The 20,784-nt window shown below is 33.3% G+C and overlaps 1 protein-coding gene across 27 annotated transcripts in view; it reads right to left on the bottom strand.

The window, feature by feature from the left end:
- The window catches only part of ZBBX (zinc finger B-box domain containing), a 114,207-nt gene that overhangs the window by 28,174 nt on the left and 65,249 nt on the right, over positions 1–20,784 (bottom strand). For 21 of the 27 annotated variants that reach the window (XM_078353890.1, XM_078353893.1, XM_035277737.3 and 18 more), the window contains 6 exons: positions 20,389–20,509; positions 13,797–13,906; positions 13,314–13,414; positions 12,051–12,130; positions 10,133–10,275; positions 3,123–3,430 (listed from right to left, as the gene is read on the bottom strand). In XM_078353890.1, coding sequence (XP_078210016.1) covers positions 3,123–3,430; positions 10,133–10,275; positions 12,051–12,130; positions 13,314–13,414; positions 13,797–13,906; positions 20,389–20,509 — 863 coding nt within the window. The remainder of the gene's footprint in view (positions 1–3,122; positions 3,431–10,132; positions 10,276–12,050; positions 12,131–13,313; positions 13,415–13,796; positions 13,907–20,388; positions 20,510–20,784) is intronic. The other 6 variants (XM_008983520.5, XM_035277738.3, XM_078353899.1 and 3 more) reach the window with 1 other exon arrangement.

The following is a 20,784-nucleotide window of genomic DNA, read 5'->3' as shown; positions in this document are numbered from 1 at the left end:
TTGCTTTATTCTGAAAAAAAATTGGTATTAATAATGGCCAATCAATGTTTCATTTAAACCTATGAGTAGGTATGATGTGGTATTGACAAGAATGTATATTTTGTGTATTTGAGGTGGAGAGCTCTATAAATATTTATTAAGTTTACTTGTTCCGGATCTGACTTTGAGTCCTTGATATCCTTATTAATTTTCTGTCTCATTGAATCTAAGTCTCTATGTATCTGGGTGTTAGGATTGTTAGCTCTTGTTGTTACATTGATCCTTTTACCACTATATCTTTGTTGCTTTAAAATCTATTTTATCCGATACGAGAATTACAACTCCTGCTTTTTATTTATTAATTTATTTATTTTTGCTCTCCATTTCGTTGGTAAATCTTTCTCTACCCCTTTGTTTTGAGTCTTTGTGTATTTTTATTACACCAGACAGTAAACAAACCTACTCTTTGCTATGAAGATATTCACAATCTCTGTCTTTCAAAGCTGTTTTCTATACAAGAACCCTTGAAATATACTTTGGAACAAATACAGTCAGTGCTTTTGCTCAAAAGATGTGCAAGAAAATGTGAGAGACCCAAGAGGTATTAGAGGTATTGCACACCCAACACCAACCACACAATTTTCCTGCGATGCATTTATTTTCTGACCATTTTAGTTAATTGGGTTTTCCATACTCCCCTTTTCCTTTCGTATTTTGGATTATATACATTATATCTGCAATATTTTAACTGTTACTCTAAGTATTTAACATCTATAATTGACTAAAACACTAGACTTAGTCAATTATCCCTACAATGATAACTACCTTTCTTTACAATACAGAATCTTAGTACTTTTAACTCTAATCATCCTACCTAACAGTCTTACAAGTTATGGTACATGTGATTCCCATTGAAATTCCTTCTTTTATAACTCTCAGATTTGGCATTATAATAATCATTCTGTAATACATCTAATATATTTGTCATTTTTCCCTCACACCATTGTTTTTTTGCATCCTACTTCTTCTGGGTTTGATTTCTTTCTTTTCAAAGTATATCATTCAGATGTTCTTTCAAGAGAGGAAATAAGTAAATTACCTGAACTTTTGTCTAAACTTGACAGTATTTTATTCTTGGTCTTGAATGACAGTTTTGCAAGCCTTAGAACTCTAGACTTAGTCAGTTCTATTAGAACTTTAAAGCTAATGTTCCACTGTGTTCCACTGTTGAGGCTAGCTGTTGCTGTTCATGAGAATTTTACTGTCAATCTAGTAACTGTTCTTTGGAGATAATTTTCTATTGTCTTTCATTTCTTTTAAGATTATAACATTTTAAGATCATCTAAATAATAAGCCATAGTGTGGATTTCTTTTTATTTATATTGCTCAGAAATTGTGCTTTGTTACTTCACAATCTGGCATATTACCAACTCTTCATATATCTTTGCTGCAAGACAAGCAATTTTAAAAACTTTTAATCTAGGGTAATAAATCTCTCCTTATTTGTATTTAACATTCTATTTAGTATCCATTTCATTATAATTTCAATACATATATTTTGAATGTTAGAACTTTTTATTGGTCTTCATAAATGGAGCAGTTCCTACTATCTTATTAAGTTCTTATTATTTCTTCCTTTCTATTTTTAAACATTTTAAATATAATCTCACAGGATAGAGATTGAGTATCTCTGTAGAGCAAAGAGCAAGTTTGTTTACTGTCCAGTGTAATAAAGATAGTCTTCCTCTAGGACAGAAGTCTGGCAGGCTTACCGCCCAGTGTAAAACATCAAGTTTCTTAAGATCAGGATTCCTCACTTATTACACAGCTCACTGCATATATAGATGTCACCTAGGACTCTTCATGCTGCCCTGTGGAAATCTGGAAATTGAAGTTCTTGTTTTCTCTGCTGAAATTCATGCTATGATCAATTGTTTTCTTCACTGGGGGAATAAGAAGATAAGCCCATCTGAAGTAGAGCTGTATTTTGTGGAATCTCTTGAGGGATAAGTGGTAAGGATGTCCTTTTATAAAGTATTAGGATTCACTTCTGTCAGCTACATCAGGGTATTAATAGGCATGGATTAACAATAAAGATACTGTCTTGGCTTGAAGTTTCCGAGCAAGAAGTATATATGCAAATAGATATTTGGGTACGTATATCCAACTCTACGCTAAATGAAAGCCCAAGATACCTCTTTTTCAGGTGAGATGTTTTATTGGCCTAGCCCAGATCACTTGCAGAGATCAGTTTCCTTTCTTGTTTTTAGCACCCATGGGTATTTTCCTAGTGCATTCCTTAAGTGACTGATCAGATATTTAAAGGTCTAAGTTTTTGCAGAGGCATCAGTTTCCATTTCTTATCTCACAAAGGCACAACATCTGTCATAAGTAGGCACAAAAAGCCAATCCTCCCAGCAGAAGTATTAGCAGCTCAAGTATTCATCCTTTTGCTTTTTTGCTTCCCTCTTCAGTTCAGGAGCCATGGGAATTCATTTTAAATGACTTTCGAGGGTTGTTAAAAATGTTTGCCTCACTTAATTTTCAAAGAATGGATTATTAATAATTATAATTAATAAGATTTCTAGTATATAGAATGGATTTCAAATATAGTTTTAAAATTTGGTACCAATGCAATGATGAGCTACTTAACCTTTCCTATGAGAAGAGACAAAAACTACACCTCTATTACTTTATTAGCCATCATCCTGAAAGAATTACTTTCTTCATCTTATACTTATATTAAACAATAGTAACTGGTTCTGTCTAGATATTTGCATTTATTTCATTTTGACCACTGACTATACTATCATCAAAAGCTAGAAAGGATTTATTACACAGTATTATTCATAATGAATTTCATTTGGAAAAGTTACAGTGCTCTTACTATGGTGCATAAGGTGGGCCTTAAAGTATTATTTATCACAGAAAGCCATTTATTAAAATGGCATTTCTCATATTAGAATTAGTCCTAGAAATCATTAATGTTCTCTCCCATATGAGTCACTCTTCAACTACCTCATAATAATATAAAGTAGCACATTTTAACTTTAATAGGAAGTAACTTGAGAATGTATTGTGTCACTAAGACATTTTATGAGGTTTCTTATAACATTTTAATATAATAAACATAATAGATTTACCAGTGATGACTTTGCAGTTTTAGAATCTTCAAAGCTTGGCCTCTTATGCAGATTGCTGAATTCCAAGGATTCTTTGGTGTCTTGAGATAATTTCTCCTCAATGGGAAGTTTTTCTAAACCTATACTTGGCAAAGTATCTTTGCTCTCATGTGACATGCAGGATTCATCAGACTTTTGATTACTTTCTAAACCTATACTTTTCTCTTTTAAACTTCTTTTGAAGAAGGTGCTTTCCTCAATTTTTTCAATGTCAGGAGAATACACATCAGGATCCACAATGTTGTCAAAATCTGTGTTTGAGGTTTCTGCTGTTAAAAGCACACATTTACAAAAGGTACATAAATAAATTAAAAGAAATAATTAAGCTGTTAATAAACCAAAAGTTCTGTGGTAGAAAACTTTATCAGCAAACACTATTTCACAAATTCCTTTATGGATGTTTCAGTGTTAAAATACTTTTACTGTGCTTACATTCATAAATGGTAATCATAATTCATTTATACAGCAAAACATTAAGGAGCTAGACTAATAAAAGAATGTAGTATTTTATTCTGCAATGAAATCTTAAAATTGATGCAAATTTTTATTTCAGTCTGCAGTTCAATTCTCACTTTTCCACCTCCTCGTCTCACTCAAATTTTATGAGAAGTAACACAGAGGGAATGTTTCTTCATTGTGACATTTTCCCTAACATGCCCAGCAATCAAGAGAGGGCACATGGAAATGTTCCAGATGAAAGAAGAGTAGTAGTTGTGGGCACAGAAAATGTGTAGCAGGGACACCTGCCTCTAGAAAGCTACAAAATGGACAAGATTATATTAGTCACCCACCTCATTATGTCTGCTTTAAATAAATCATTTGCTTTACTTCATTGGTTTTTAACCTGGCTGCATAGTAGAATCATCTGAAGGAACTCTGTAAAATTGTCCATGTATGGGCCTGACCCCAAACCAATGAAATCAGACCCTGAGAGTGAGACTCTGGCACTGGTCTTTTAAACTTCCCCTTGCTAAGTTCTCCAGGTGATTACAGTGTGTAGCATGTAAGCAAAACACTGGCCTAGACTTTCTGAAAAATACAAATTCTTTGAATGTTTATACCATACAGCTTTCATTTTAAATATATGTACCCCATTATCCACATTGAATATAGCTTCCTCTGCTTATCCCTTATTCTACTCCAAAAACAAATATCTCTATAAGTAGACTACGTAAAACAGTAGAAACTTTGAATAAAACTGTCTCCAGTGATGTAAATGCTTTACAGCCTTACAAAACACTTACTTGTTGCAATCAAATGTTTATATATAGCTCAACAATTACACATAGTATTCAGAACTTTTTCAACTACAGCTACTTCTTAGATAGCATAAATATTGGGAGAAACACCCTTAGAAGATAACCTTCATTTGATACAATAAAGGTTATTTGATACAATAAAACTTCCACAATAATGTACTTCCCTCTTAAATCTGAATGGAAATTACTCAATTTGCGGGGAGAAAAAAAAAATGCTATTTCCTATATTAAAGTGCCTACAACGTAAATAGGAGGCAGGACTTGACTCCAGAAGCAGGGCCTGGGCTCCAAACCAAATTCAAGAATAGTGGAAACAGGAAAGAGTCAAAAGTACCTCTCTCCATAATACATGCCCACATACATGCAGAAAAGACTTTCAACAAAATTCAACATGCATTCATGTTAAAATCTCTCAATAAACTAGGTATTGAAGAAACATACCTCAAAATAATAAAACACATATATAACAAACCTGCAGTCAACATCATACTGAAAGGGCAAAAGCATTCCCCTTGAAAACTGGCACATGACAAGGATGCCCACTCTCACTACTCCTATTCAACATAATATTGGAAGTTCTAGCCAGGGCAATCAGGCAAGAAAAATAAATAAAGGGCATCCAAATAATAGGAGAGGAAGTCAAACTATACCTGTTTGTAGACTACATGATCCTAAATCCAGAAAACCCCATAGTTAGAGCCCAGAAGCTTCTTAATCTGATAACTTAGGCAAAGTCTCAGAATACAAAATCAATGTGCAAAACTCACTAGCATTCCTTTACACCAACTGAAAGCCAAAAGAGCTCCAATAGCTAAGGCAATCCTAAGCAAAAACAGCAAAACCAGAGACCTCATGCTACCCAACTTCAATACTGAAAAATTGCAGTAACCAAAATAGCATGGTACTGGTACAAAAAGAGACACATAAACCAATGGAACAGAATAGAGAACCGAGAAAATAGACCACACACCAACAACTACCCGATCTTCAACAAACCTGACAAAAACAAGCAATGGGGAAAGAATTTCCTGTTCAGAAAATGATGGTAGGATAACTGGCTAGCCATATGCTGAAGATTAAAGCTGAACTCCTTCCTTACACCATATATCAAAATTAACTCAAGATAGATTAAAAACTTAAATGTAAATCTAAAAACTAGGAAAACCCTGGAAGACAACCTATTCAGAACATAGGCACAGGCAAAGATTTCATGAAAAAGATGCCAAAAGCAATAGCAGCAAAGCAAAAAATTGACAAATGGGGTCCAATTAAATGAAAGAGCTTCTGTACAGTGAAAGAAATTATCAACAGAGTAAACAGACCATCTACACAATGGGGTAAAACTTTTGCAAACTATGAATTCAACAAAGGTCTAATAACCAGCTGCTATAGGGCACTTAAACAAATTTATGAGGAAAAAAATCCTCAATAAAAAGTGGACAAAGACATGAAGACATGAGCCGACACTTTTTTAAAAGGGAAATACATGTGGCCAACAACACTATGAGAAAAAGCTCAACATCTCTGATCCTTAGAGAAATGCAAATTGAAACCACAATGAGATACCATCTTATAGCAGTCAGAATGGTTATTATTAAAATTTCAAATACATAACACATGCTGGTGAAGTTGGGGAAAAAAAGAAACACATATATTGTTTGTAGGAGTGTAAATTATTTCAATCATTGTGGAGGACAGTGTGGTGACTTCTCAAAGACATAAAAACAGAAATACCATTCAACCCAGCAATCCCATTACTGGGTATATGCCCAGAGGAGTATAAATCATTCTGTTATAAAGATAATATACATGTATGTGCATTGCAGCACTATTCACAATAGCAAAGACATGCAATCAACACAATTGCCCATTAATGACAGACTGGATAAAGAAAATGTGGTACATATACACCATGGAATACTATGCAGAAGAACGAGGTCATGTACTTTGCATGGACATGGATGGAGCTGGAGGCCATTATCCTCAGCACACTAACAACAGAACAGAAAACTAAGCACTACATGTTCTCATTTATAAGAGGGAGCAAAATGATGAGAACACATGGACACATAGAAGGGAACAACACACACTGGGGCCTGTTGAAGGGCGGAGGGTTGTAGGCGCAACAGGAGAAGGAAAGATAGCTAATGGATACAAGGCTTAATACCTGGATGATGAAATAATATGTACAACAAACCCCCATGACCCAAGTTTACTGATGTAACAAACGTATACATGTAACCTTGAACTAAAAGTTAAAAAAAAAGGCATGCATACCTGTGACATGTCAGTTTACCATTGCTATGGTAACATCTGGAAGCTACCACCTGTTTCCCCAGCAACAACCTGATGACCCGAAGTTATCACCCCTTTTCTAGAAATTTCTGAATAACTCATATTTTAATTTGCATATAATTAAAAGTGGCTAAAAACATGACTGTAGAACCACCTCTGAGATGCTTCTCTGGATACACTGCTTATGAGGTAACCCTGCTCTGAAAGGAACACTGCTTTTGTTGCTGCTGAACACTTCTACTTCAATAAAATTTACTAACACCACTGGCTTGCCTGGTGCAAGCTGTCGGCGGATCTACCATTTGTAGTCTGGAGGATGGTAGCCTTCTTCTCACAGCTGCAACAGGCAGTTCTCCAGTGGTTATTCTGGCTGGGGGTTGCAACCACACATTTCCCCTTTGCATGGCCCTAGCAGAGGTTCTTCATGAGGGCTCTACCCCTGCAATAGACTTCTACCTGGAAATTGAGGCATTTCTTTACATCCTCTGATATCTAGATGGAGGTTTCCAAACCTCAAGTCTTATCTTCTATGACTTGCAGGCCCAAAATCATGTGAAAGCCACCAAGGCTTGGGGCTTGCATACTCTGAAGCCATGGCCCAAACTGTATCTTGGCCCCTTTTAACCCTGGTTGGACCTGGAGCCAATGGGACAGAGTACCACATCCACATACGAAACAATACATATAGACACAGACCTTATATCTCCAAAAAATTCAGCTCAGTAGATCACAGACCTGAATATAAAGTGCAAAACTATGAATCTCTTGAAAGGTAACATAGGGTAAAACCTAGATGACACTGGGTATGACAATAACTTTCTAGATACAACATCAAAGAAAAAATTCATGTGCTAAACTTTATTAAAATAAAAACCTATACTCTGTGGAAAATAGTCCAGAGAATAAAGAAGCAATCCATACACTGAAAGAAAATATTTGGAAAAGATATTTGGTGAAAGACTGTGATTCAAAATATACAAAAGAATCTAAAACCTCAACAATAACAAAACAAACAACCCAACCAAAACATTAGCTAAAAACCTGAACAGATATTTTAATAAAGATACACAGATGGCAAATAAGCATATTAAAAGCTTCTTGATATCAAATGTCAACAGATAACTGCAATTTTTTAAAAAGTAAAATATCACTACACAATTACTAGGATGGAAAAAATCTGAAACAACAACAGATGATGGTGAGGATATGAATCAATAGAAACTTTCATTAATTACTGGCAGGAATATAAAATGGTATAGCCACTTTGGTAAGACAGTTTGGCAATTATTAAAACAAAACTAAACATACCTGTACCACATGATCCAGTAGTCATGCTCCTTGGTAGTTACCCAAATGAGTTGAAAACTTAAGTCCAAATAAAAACCTACACATGAGTATTTATAGTAGTTTTGTTCATAATTGCCAAAGCTTGGAAACAACCAAAATTTCTTTTAATAGGGGAGTGAATAAACTATTATACATCCATACAATTGAATATTATTTAGCTCTGAAAGAAATGAGAAATCAGGTCATAAAAAGACATGAAGAAACCTCAAATGCATATTACAAAGAATCATTAAAGGCTATGTACTAACTATATGACATTCTGGAATGGCAAAACTAAAAGAACAGTTAAAAAAAAAATCAGTGGTTGGCAGGGTTTGGTCAGAGGGAGGGATATACAGGTGGAGCACAGAGAATTTTAGGGCAGAGAAGGTATTCTGTATGATACTACAAATGGTGAATACACGTCACATTATACATTGTCAAACTGATAGCATGCACAACACCAGGAGTGAACTCTAATATCAACTATGGACATTGAGTTACACTGATGTATTAGAATAAATTCATCTATTGTAGCCAATGTACCAGTCTGGTGTCAGAAATTGAAAATGAGGGAGGCTATGTATATGTATACGTATGGGGCAAGGGATATATAGGAACTCTCTGTACTTTCTGCTTAATTTTGTTGTGAACCTAAAACTGCTCAAAAAAGTAAACATTTCAAAAATGTGTCTTTAAAGTAACAATTACATGGGCATTTATGTGCACCATTTTCTTAGAGGCAACAGGAACACCATGCTCTAGCTTGATCAAACTATACTCATCTTCAGGACAAGACTGGAGTACTGTAAAGTCCCAAATTCCCATGTGGCTGTAGTTCATATTTGGCCTAATAATTTCGTGGTTTAGTATTTGAAAATGTCAAGACCAGCAAGATTACCACTCATCTACCACTGCTTTCTACCTTCTGCTGCGTAATCAGAAAGTAATCATCAGTTTTACAACTATTTATTTCAAATATGCCCTCCTATATCTCTCAAAAATCTTATCTTCACATAGGATATATTTATTAATTTTTCTTAAAATTCTAAGTAGATAAAATATAGTAGTTAAAAGGAGGCTTGAAACTTATCTAGTGGCTATATTTTTGCTAAGGAAAATGAAGTCTAACCAAGTAAGACATGTTCAAGGTCACAGAGTGATTTAAAGGCACAGATGGAAACAAAATCTGACTTCTAGGTCAGGATACTTTGCTGTGACTCTCTTTAAATGATCTCACAATCTGGAAATTGAAACCAGACATATGCACACAGCATTTTAATCTACAGATCCCTAGGGAACTACTAGTAATAGCAACACAGATATATAAACAAGGTGATTTGGTTTATTTTGTTTGTTTTTTTGTTTCTGGGGTTTTTTGTTTTTTGGTTTTTTTGAGACAGTGTTTTGGTCTTCTTGCCCAGGCTGGGTACAGTGGCACAATCTCAGCTCACTGCAACCCCACCTCCCAGGTTCAAGCAATACTCCTGCCTCAGCCTCCTGAATAGCTGTGATTACAAGCATCCGGCACCACACCAGGCTAATTTTGTTTTTTTATTTTTAGTAGAGACGGGGTTTTGTCATGTTGGGCAGGCTGGTCTTGAATCCCTGACCTCAGGTGATCCACCCGCCTCAGCCTCCCAAAATGCTGAGATTACAGGCGTGAGCCACCATGCCTGGCCAGTGATTAATGTAGGTTTATCCCTCATGTGAAACTTCATATTGGATTTGAATATTTTTGTAAAATATTTAGTGCAAGTGATGGCAAGAGGGTGCCAGTCAGACGTTTGTCACTAAAAGGCCTTCCACACGATCTTTTAAATGCTAGCTTAGTCTGTAATAACTTCCAGAGTACCCTATATTGGCTAATTTTTATTACACATACACTGTTGTCCATGGACTTCCAATTACTAAATTGCATATTTACTAGAAAATTATTTATTTTCAATCAATTTTCATCTTTATACTTAGTTTTTTTTTGGTTTTAAAATGAGCAGCATAACAAAGCTTTTATCGACGGCAATAGCTATTGGTTTTATTAAATTAACAATATGCACCATTAATAATATCCAGCAACAAGAAAAATGTTACCTTTTGAATTATCTTTATAATAAGTAGAGCTGTTTCTCAGACAAAGACTTAAGAAGTCTCTCTTCCCCTTATTGAAAACATGATGGTCATGGATGTGATTTTCATATGGAAAGCTATTCTTCTGATAATCATGAAAAGCACAACTTTCACATGTAGGGACAAACAAAATGTAGGTGAAAATGATATAAAAAAGAAAAATTTTAAAGTCCTAGGTCATTAAAACAAATACAGTAAAACCTTTATAGAATAGGGTTACTTGTCTTAATTTAATATTTATTTTAACCTTACTGTGAACACATTCTCAACTGTAAGTAGCTAATAACATTATGAATTTAACAGGAATAGGTAACTGGACCAAATCCAAGTTAACTGCAAAAATTTCAGTTGAATGTTTCTTTTCCAAGGTATCTTGAGTTAGTTTCTTACATTTTCTTCTAAAGAGGGAGTGTTATCTTTCAAACTCATTAAAATCTGATGAAATCAAGGATTTGCTAGTAGATAAACATATTATTTGTTCATCAATGAGATATGAGAGTTTAAAAGCAGGATGTGATATCTTGAGTTAATTTCTTACATTTTCCTCTAAAGAGGGAGTGTTCTTTCAAACTCATTAAAATTTAATGAAATCAAGGATTTGCTAGTAGATAAACATATTATTTGTTCATCAATGAGATATGAGAGTTTAAAAGCAGTATGTGATATTTAGTTTTCACTTTTTAATAATGATTACTAACTATATGCATAGTTACAATTTAAATAACATTCTTTATGAACTAAATAATATATATAATAATACATGATATTTATATAAGCTCTACAGAATGCCATCATAAAACTTATGGATTATATTCAACCAAAAAGTCCTCTTGTGTCACTCATGATCCATAGGAGAGAGATAAAATTAATGTAGTTCTATGGGCACCTCAAACCGAAGCTGTAAAACTACGGTCAAATCATGATCAGTAACTTTCTCTGCCTTCTCTAACACCTTACACAGGGGTCAAAGCAGAGACATGTGATAAGATATATAAAAGAATCAAATTAGAGAACAGAAATGCCATTCGTTTCCTTAGAGATAGAGTGGTGGATATAAACCTCTTATCTGCTGAACAGAAAGTTGTCTCCTGCTGAAACCCCACTTCCAAAAGCACATTTGCTGCTAGATAGCTGATTCTTTGTGTCTAAACATGGGCTTTTTCTGTCCAGGGGAATCACTCAGGCCCATAGCTATTGCAAAATACTGATAGGGGCCTGAGCTGATCTGAATAAAGAATTGGTAGAGGAGGCACTTGACAGAAATTTCATTCCACTGTTTACAAATCCTAAAGTTTCAAGAGCAAAAAGGGCCTTTTTTTACATTACTAACAGATACAGTTAGATATAATTTTTTATTTGGAAATGACAAAATTCTACAACACAATTACAAAGTGAACCATTATATTTCATTTATTTACTTTATTATACATTGAAATCTACCTACAAAGTAATCTATAGTACAGGAGCTCTTTTAGTCTCTCAGCCTAATCATTTATACAACTTTTTATTTATTTAAAGTTTATAGAAAACTGAAGAAAATACCGAGTATCTTTGGCGAAAAGAAGAATGCTCATATAAAATATATCAAAGTTGATCAAGCACTTCAGATGATAACAATCCCTAAGGTCAGAAGAATTTATTCAATAATCCAAATATTAGATAAGAGTAGAAACCTATCACTATAGACAATTTTCTAATAGCTGAATGTTGTTAAATATTAGCAATATTATGTAGAAATTTAAACATGGCTTAAGTAAAATATAACATTAACATCACGTTTTTTGACACCACAAATTTCATATTAAAAAGAGAGTTGATTGTGTGTTTATGTGTGTCAGGCAGTGACTCAATATGCAAACAAAGTTAATTAGAAAGGCTTTACCTGTGTTGACTGTCTGCATCAGCTAATTCCACTTTGTAAGGCACACTATTTTCTGGTTCTTCACATTCCTCTTCATAAGTCTTTTGAAATTAATGTTATATAATATTAGTAAGTTCATAAAAATTTATTATACATTAACCAACTTACTTGTGGATGATATTTAGAGTACAGTTTTCCTACAAATTATGTCATGAGAGCTCTAATTGTATTTTATAACACATAAGTTCTAGGAAAACTAAAATTCAACTGACATTTGGTAAAGGCATTTCATATGTCAATTACTTTATTACTATTATAATACCCCAAACCAGCAATCATAACTTATATTTAAATATGTAACTACTAACTGCCAAGTAGATTAGTGACTAGGTCTTCAGTTCTCCGACTGGTTCATCATAAACTTACTCTGTGTTCAACAATGTAATGAATGGCATGCCCACACATATGTAGTGTGTGTGTTTTTGTCCAGCATCTCAAATTTATCAAGGAGAAATAAAAGTGTTACTAGCCAAAAAAACACACACAAAAAAACAAAATAGCAGAAGCATTCATCCTAAGGAAGAACGGAAGAAGTCAGTATGTAAAAGAGGCAAGTTTTCCATTCTAGTCATTTTCTTTAACAATCACAATAAAAAAAAATCTAAGACAAGTGACACATTCAGCTACTAGATTACTAGAAAGTCAGAAATGCACTGAGTATATCATATTCTAAACCTTCAGTCCAGAGCTCTAGCTCTGACTGGCTCTGGTTCTACTTCATTCTATTGGTGTCTTCTATATATGTTCAAAGCTATATTCAAGTTATTTACTGAATTTCTTAATCCTTAAATGTTATTTCTACCTTTAAACAGAAAATAATATTAAATGACATTCAAGAAATGAGATTTACACTTAAATTTTATTAAATAGATACCATGTAATGAGACTCATATTTGTTTTAAAACCTGATAACATAAAGAACTAAACTAACAAAATATCAAACTACATCACAAGTTAAAATAATGAAATGCCTTCTCACTTCCCAGACTACACATTCATCAGAAAAAAATGACAATACCAGTTCAGCTCACGAATGTGTTCTTTACATTCAGAATAATATTGCTTTATTCTTATAAGCATATCTAAAAGCAAACACTTGTAAATTTCCTGTTAAACTATGTTAGTTATTTAAGAAATCTTAATGAAAATAATATGCAGATGTAACTATACATTGTGAATTTCCCGTTAAAAAGTGTGAATGTCATTATGCACTTACATACTTACATCATCCAGTTCAACTATCTTTAGAGATGGTTCAGGTCTCTCTCTGTTTAATGTTTCTATTGGCAGTAAAAGAGCTGAGTGTTGTACTTTGGGCTCCTCACCTAGAAAATAAGATTCACAAATAATATCATCAAAGAATATATCCTACTTCATAATTTCTTCAAATAAGGTAGCCACCAAAAAAGAAGAGTGTTTTCATGTGTATCTACACAAAAATGCAAATACTGTCAATTTTCCCAGTTCAAGTGAAAAACACATTTATTAGCATTCAATTTTTAAAAACAACTATCTAAATCAAGGCAAAGTAAATCCAGAGAAAGGGAAAGAAGTGAGTGTACATTATTTTAATCTGAAGATAAAAGGCTATATAGTACAACTGAGACTAATATATTAAAGAAAACCAAAAGCAGCTTCTGATTAAAGCTTAGTTTATATGACTTGAAATAATAAAATTTAAAAATATCTAATCAAGTATGAACTAACCATCACTATCTTCATTGTTTTCATTTTGAGAACACTGTACATCACCAGTGGTTTCACATGGTTGTAGGAATGTATCTGGTAGCATATTAAAAAGTCGTTCTTGCAGAGTTCTACAAAATAAAAAAGAAGCAATTAAGAGACTGAAATATATTACCTGAAACTTTCCCAGACAAGCTTCTGATTTATCAAATGAGTAAGTATACAAAATTAATGGTGAAACCATAACTGTATCTTTAAAGATAAGTATAATTATATAATAGAATTTTAATGTACTAAGAAAAACTGTGTAAACCAACTTGACACCACAGATTTTTAAATTGCATATCCTACTGAGTTTTGTTTAAGATAAAAATCAAAGTTTGCTACAAGTCAGTGTTCTCTCAAAAACCACATGGAGTCCATTAAAATACCATGCTACTTAAAAAGCTAATTTATGAATGTGAATTTTAGTTGACAGTCTTGACATTGTATTAATGAGTTTTAAGGAAACCTGAGGGCATTTGTCTAAACTTCCATCATGCCAGCAGGGTGATAACATAGGCTCCTACAATAAAAATGTAAGGTGTTTGGACGAGGGTATCTATCCCTTAACTAACAATGAAGACTGACACAGCCCATTCATATGCAAGGCAGTGAAGCCCAGGAATTCTCAGAGGTCAAAAGTGTGCATTTTGTATCACAGTATGTAACCAAATTATTGGAGAGAAGGGTCACTTTTTAGCCAAGAATGTGAGTAGCTGCACTATCCTTCCAGACCATGGAAGCTCATGAAGTCCCCATGTAAAAGGCAGAGCCTTTTTAATGATATTTGTAGCTAATATGGATACGAAACATAAAATATACCCGGCTCTGTTCTAACTCATTTTGGTACATTAAATTTTATTAGATATTAAATAGGCACTAGTATGATCTTAATTTTACAGAGGATGAAACTGAGACACAAAGTGGGGTACCAACTTGATGAGTCATTCAGGTGGTGAATGCAGAAGAGGGATTTGAACTTAAGCAGTCTGCCTCTCAAAGCCTATGTTCTTAACCATGCACTTCTTTATAATGCCTCTTCTACAACTTTCAAAGGCACTAAGGTGCTGATAATCTTCTGGTAGTCTATGGTTATCTGTGTTTTCCCAATATATGTAATGTATATATAAGATGACTACATAATATTTATGTATTATTTAACTTTGTGTCCTAACAAATTTGATGAGTGTGGCATTCTACATCCGTAATTTAATTCAGGGACAGATGAAAATAGTGAGTGATGGTCGACGACAAACTAGCAGATGGCTACAAGAAACCTCTTTCTAGTTTGACATGTATCTACCAAACTAAAATTCATCGTACATACACATAAGTATACTGTTATTCAGACGTTCTTTATTAGGGAAGCAAAAACCTGTCTAAATTTATAAGTAAAATCCGTGAACCAAAGACTTGTAGAGTCTAGATAATGAATTATTGTAGCTTACAGAGTCATATAAATTGTTTTTTTCTAAATGCAATATTTTGCAAATAAGAAAACTTAGGCCACAAGAATTGAAGTGATTTTCCTATAAATAAATAACTAGTTAGTGAACTAATTCTGGATTCTGGATATTTAAACCCTGGCAACAGTGCTTTTTTTAAAAAATGATTATGACACAAAAAAAAGGATGAAATATATTTCTATAGCATTTACCTCACCATATTTTCCACTTTTAAAATGTAGAAAATATTTATTGAGCATTGACCCATTCAGTTGGTTAAATGTGTGATGAATCTATTATGTCAATCAGTGTTAGGCTGTTTGCATCCAAACGGCCAAGGAATACTATTTTAAAATGCTAAGTCTCACATCTATTTTTGAAGACACTAATTTTTAGATCATTCTGGGGTCCAGGAATCACTTGCCCCAGGTGCCTCTGATGAGTAGCTAGACTTGCGAAGTACACACAATGAAAAGAGCAAGGGAACTGGAATCAGAATATCAGCTATGCTAACATCTGCCTTTAAAATACTCTCAATCCAAAACTTCTGCACTCTATCATTAAGCTTTCCCATATGTAGAAGATCCACTCTAGGAGTTGCTACTAAGATGTAGCAACACTTTCATGTTGTTACAAAAGGTAGGATTTTTCTTCTTTGTAAGGTCCAATAATATTCCATTATACCTATATGATATTGTTTATCTATTCATTCCTTGATGAATATTTAGGTTGTTTCCATATCTTAGAGAACATTATGCTATATAAAACAGGTTAGACACAGAAAGACAAATAGTGTATGATCTCACTGATATAAAATCAAAGTCAAAAGTAGAGTGTAGAATGGTAGTTGCCAGAGGTTAGGAGTTGGGAGAAATTGAAATATGTTGGGCAAAGGTTATAAAGTTCCAGTTATGCAGAATAAATAAATTCTGGATATCTAATGTACAGTATAATAACTATAACTAATAGATCTTAAGTGTCACACACAAAACACCTGTGAAATTATGGATATATTAATTAGCTTAATTGAGGTAATTCTTGTACAATGTGTACATTTATAAAAATATCATATTTTAAACCTTAAATATATACAATTTTATTTGTTATTCATACCTCAATAAAGCTAGGAGAAAAAAGGTCTATCAACACATCTCTATCGATCCCAGGTAAATTTTAAAAGACTTTTACTATCCAAATCAGTAAAATATATTTAAAAGCCACAGAACATATATTTATAAGCCTACTATGAAATACGATAGGCAAAAGTAAAGTCAAAATCATAATCATGGTTATTACCATGAGAAACTTTTCTAAAGCACAGCATCAGAAAGGCATCAGAAAGCTGTGAATTGCAAATAGATTGCCCTACATTGACATCTATAATTGAGACATGAAGTATTAGCTCAAAAAAAGATTACCATTAAAAATAACCATGTAAATAAGACCCTATTGAACATAAAGCCAAGTTTTTTTTCTGCTAAGGAAACTGGCCAACATGCAGAGTTAGCATAGCTCAGGACCTTGATGAAACTGTCTTGTATGTGTTCAGGCTCAAGTGATGCTGTCATTTAATAACAAAATTGTGTTTCCTTTATCATATAAGCAACTCAATATGACCCAGCATTGAAAGGTAGCCACCAAAAATGATAAGTGACTTTGGAATTACATTTATATGCTAATTGCTAAATTAGAGAAAGGCAACTGACAGATACACACTCTTGTTATGCATATCCTCATTGACTTTTAAAATTTGAATAAACTTGTGGTGTACAGTTCTGTGGGTTTTTAGCAATGCATAAAGTCGTGTGTCTACCACAGTACCAAAAAAAAACTCCTGAAGGGCTATTATGGGCATCATATTTTAAAAAAATATATACAGCCTGGACATTAGTTATAAATGAATTATCTTGAACCTCTGCCATATAAGCTACCACAATAAGATAAAACTACATACTTTATTAAAATGTCAACCAAAAGAAATACAAAACTGAAAATACCAAGTGTTGAAAAGGATTTGAAGCAACCGGAACTCTCATACCTTACTGGAGCAAATGGAAAGTGGTACAGTCAATTTAAAAAACAGTTTGGCAGTTTCTTATAAAAATAAACACGCACTTTCCATGGAACCCAGCTGTCACTGTACCAGGTATTTAGGCAGGAAATTAAAAACCTATATTCAAAAAAAACCTGTTATGAAAATATTTTTAAAGGACCTAGTGATGATTGCCAGAAACTGGAAACCAGCCAGAACAAATATTGATTCATAGAAGAACATGGATGAATCTTAAATACATTTTGCTAAGTGAAGGACATGAAAGGACAGATACTGTATGATTTCATTTATATAACCTTCAGAAGAAGGCACATTTATAAGGATAGGAAACAGATGAATGGTTGTTATAGATTGAGAAAGGAAAGAGGAGAAAGAGAAAGCTCAAGGGCATTTTTGTGGTTGTGAAACTGCTTTTTTTGGGGACTATGGGTACTCTGGTAGACACATGATTTTATGCATTGGTGAAAACCCATAGAACCGTATACCACAAGTTTATTCAAATTTTAAAAATCAATGAGGATATGGGGAGAACCCAAAGAGAGTCATAGCTACCTTAAAGGAGATGAGAAAGAAATGAGCACTATGGCCAAAGTGGTGTTGGAAAACATCATTTGGCCTAGATACTATATGTTACAGATAAAAAGCATGACACATAAAGAGTGTACTCTAAGTGGAAAATTTCTTTTGGTGATATTATTAATAGTAATTTTGAAACTAATTGTCCCTTGTTTCTCTCAGTGATATTAGTCATTCTGAAACTACTGTATGTATACATACATATATATTTTAGGGTTAATTAATACATTTATAGATAACGAAAGCCAAGTTTCTCACTGTAGGTCAAAGAAACTTATCAAATAAGCAAAGGGAGAATGGAAATGAACCATGTGATGCTGGTTTGGATTCAGAAGGCCTGAGTGTGAACTCATGTTACTTTAATAGATATCCAGATGGATAGAAACAGAAATAAATTTAGATGTGTGTGTGTGTGTGTGTGTGTGTGTGTGTGTGTGTGTATTTCCTGGTTTCTTCCTCTGAGAAGGCCTAGAACTATGGCACCTGAATAGTAATGAGCACTCCTAGAGTCCAGATCTTGGTTTCTGAACACTATTCTCCAATAAATGGAATCATTATTTTCTGGAGAAATAATTCCTGCGCTGGGGCAGGGAAAATACATTTTGAGTTCTAGAAAAATAGAGATGTTCAAAGCGAACTAACAACAACAAAAAAGTGATGACAAGTAAAAAGGATGGAAGAGTCAACCTGAGAGAGCCCAGAATGACCAAAGTAGAAATAATTTGAGTCACAAAATAAATAACCATAATATTAGATATCAATCCCCAAACTAAAATAAATGTTCATGAGTTCACATTAAAAAAAGAAAGAAAGAAAAGTGGGTGAAGGAACACTTCTTTGAAAAGGAATTCTAATTAATAAATTTAGAGGGAACAAAGGAAATAGAATATCAGCAATAGAGCAAGAGAGTATTAACTGCTGCAGGCAAAATTCACCCACAAATTCTAAAATTAGGAGTGAAAGTCTAAGGGAAAACAGAGTTGTTACATCAACTAAATGTGTCTCCTCTAAAATATTTATTAATTATAAAGGGAAAGTAGTGATTTTTACAGTGGAAAGACTTAGCACCACCTTAACTATGTGATCAAGGTTAACATCACCTGTAATAAGATATATTGACATCATGATCCCAGAATGTCAGGCACTGAGAAGGACACATCCTCCCTGTGGTATTTTTCCTCATACTATATAACCTCAATCTAATTATGAAAAAACATCAGATAGGCCCAAATTGAGTACATTCTACGAAACACCTGGCAAGTACTCTTCTGAAGTGTTAAGGTCATAAAAGGAAGGGAAAGACTGAAAAACTGTAATGGATAAGGAGATATGACAAAAAATACAATGTGTAATCCTGGATTGGATCTTGGATCAGGGTAAGGATAATAGTGAAAACACAGATAAAATTCAAATAAAATTTATTGTTGTCAATAATATTGTCCCTATGTCAATTTCCTGGTTTTGATATGCATTCTGTTTATGTAAGATGTTACCATTAGGGAAAGATGAGTGAATGTTATTTAGGAATTCTTTGTATTATTTTGCAACCCATCTGTATATCTTCTTTTCAAAATAATCCAAAAGAAAAAAAACTAGGACATTAAAAACAGTTGAAGATGAGTGGTGGTACAGGTATTAACCTATCAAACAGAAGCTTTCCAGGAAGCATGAGGGCTGATTTCAAAAATCTGAAGAGATACCATGGGGAAGATAAATTAGATTTTATCTGTATGAACTCAATAAGTAGAATTAGAACCCAGTTTAGAAATGAGCTGGAAACAGATTACAGCTTAATGAATAACTGTTCCACGGATAGAATGGGCCACCTTAGGAGATGGTTTTGCGTAACAGAAGGTGAAGCAAGGGTGTGATGACCACTTCTCAGGTAAACTCTAGAGAGCTCCTTTACCACCTTGCACTTCAAAAAAGACTGGAGACCAGCCTCATCCAACCATTATCACCTGGGAGCTATTAGAAATTCAGAAATACAGAATCTCAGGCCTCACTTCAGAGCTACAAAAAATGAATATGCATTTTGCCACAGTCTCTAGCTGATTGTATCTAGTGACATTTCTTTGAATAAAATATATTTAATTACTATTAATAAAATTGTAAAAAGATTTAACTTAAAAGTAAATTCTGAAAATTATAGTCTCAAATGTTAATGCTACTATAAAAAAACTGGTGTCTTCTCAAAGTAATCTTTCATTTATCACATTATTTTTGTTGTTATTCTTAAATTCTTTTCTTCATTTCTGTCTTTTCCTTATATACACATTTCCATTTCTCAAGGCAAACTCTAAATTAATGATGCATCATATACAAAAATAGAATTAAAATTCTTATTGGAACAGCAGCTTCACAGAGATTTAATATTGCTTTAAAATTATGTATGCAAATATGAAATATACATACCAAATGCTATAGGAAAGCATTTCATATAAGAAACATATATAACTTTCATATTTCCTAACAATATTACAATTTCAGAAAATACCTCCTGTGTTTTTTAAGCCATAATTTTTCCATATAGGATAGAACATCTTCTTTAAGTTCAATATTAAGTGGTTCTCTCCAAATTTTCAGATTAGTTTGTACTTCACATTCTTCCGATGGGTCTGTAAAAATAAAGACAATATGCATAATTAATATAAGCAAGTTTATAAATTACCATATCTTCTCTCAAGATGTAGATCTTATCATTTTCAAGGCATATATGCTTTACTATTTACCTATATAATCAATAGGTTAAGTATTAAATATTGGTAACTTATTAAGTGACTGGATAGACAGTTTTCTTCAATAATCTCGAAATGAAGGGATATTATGATTCAGAATGTTTGTTAAAGCAACTCATTCTTTTAAATGAAAATGACAAATACAAACATTCATT

This window comes from Callithrix jacchus, chromosome 17 (genome assembly GCF_049354715.1).
Source record: "Callithrix jacchus isolate 240 chromosome 17, calJac240_pri, whole genome shotgun sequence".
NCBI lineage: Eukaryota > Metazoa > Chordata > Mammalia > Primates > Cebidae > Callithrix > Callithrix jacchus.
The sequence above is the reverse complement of the archived record's forward strand: the minus strand, read 5'-3'. Positions and strand labels throughout refer to the sequence as shown.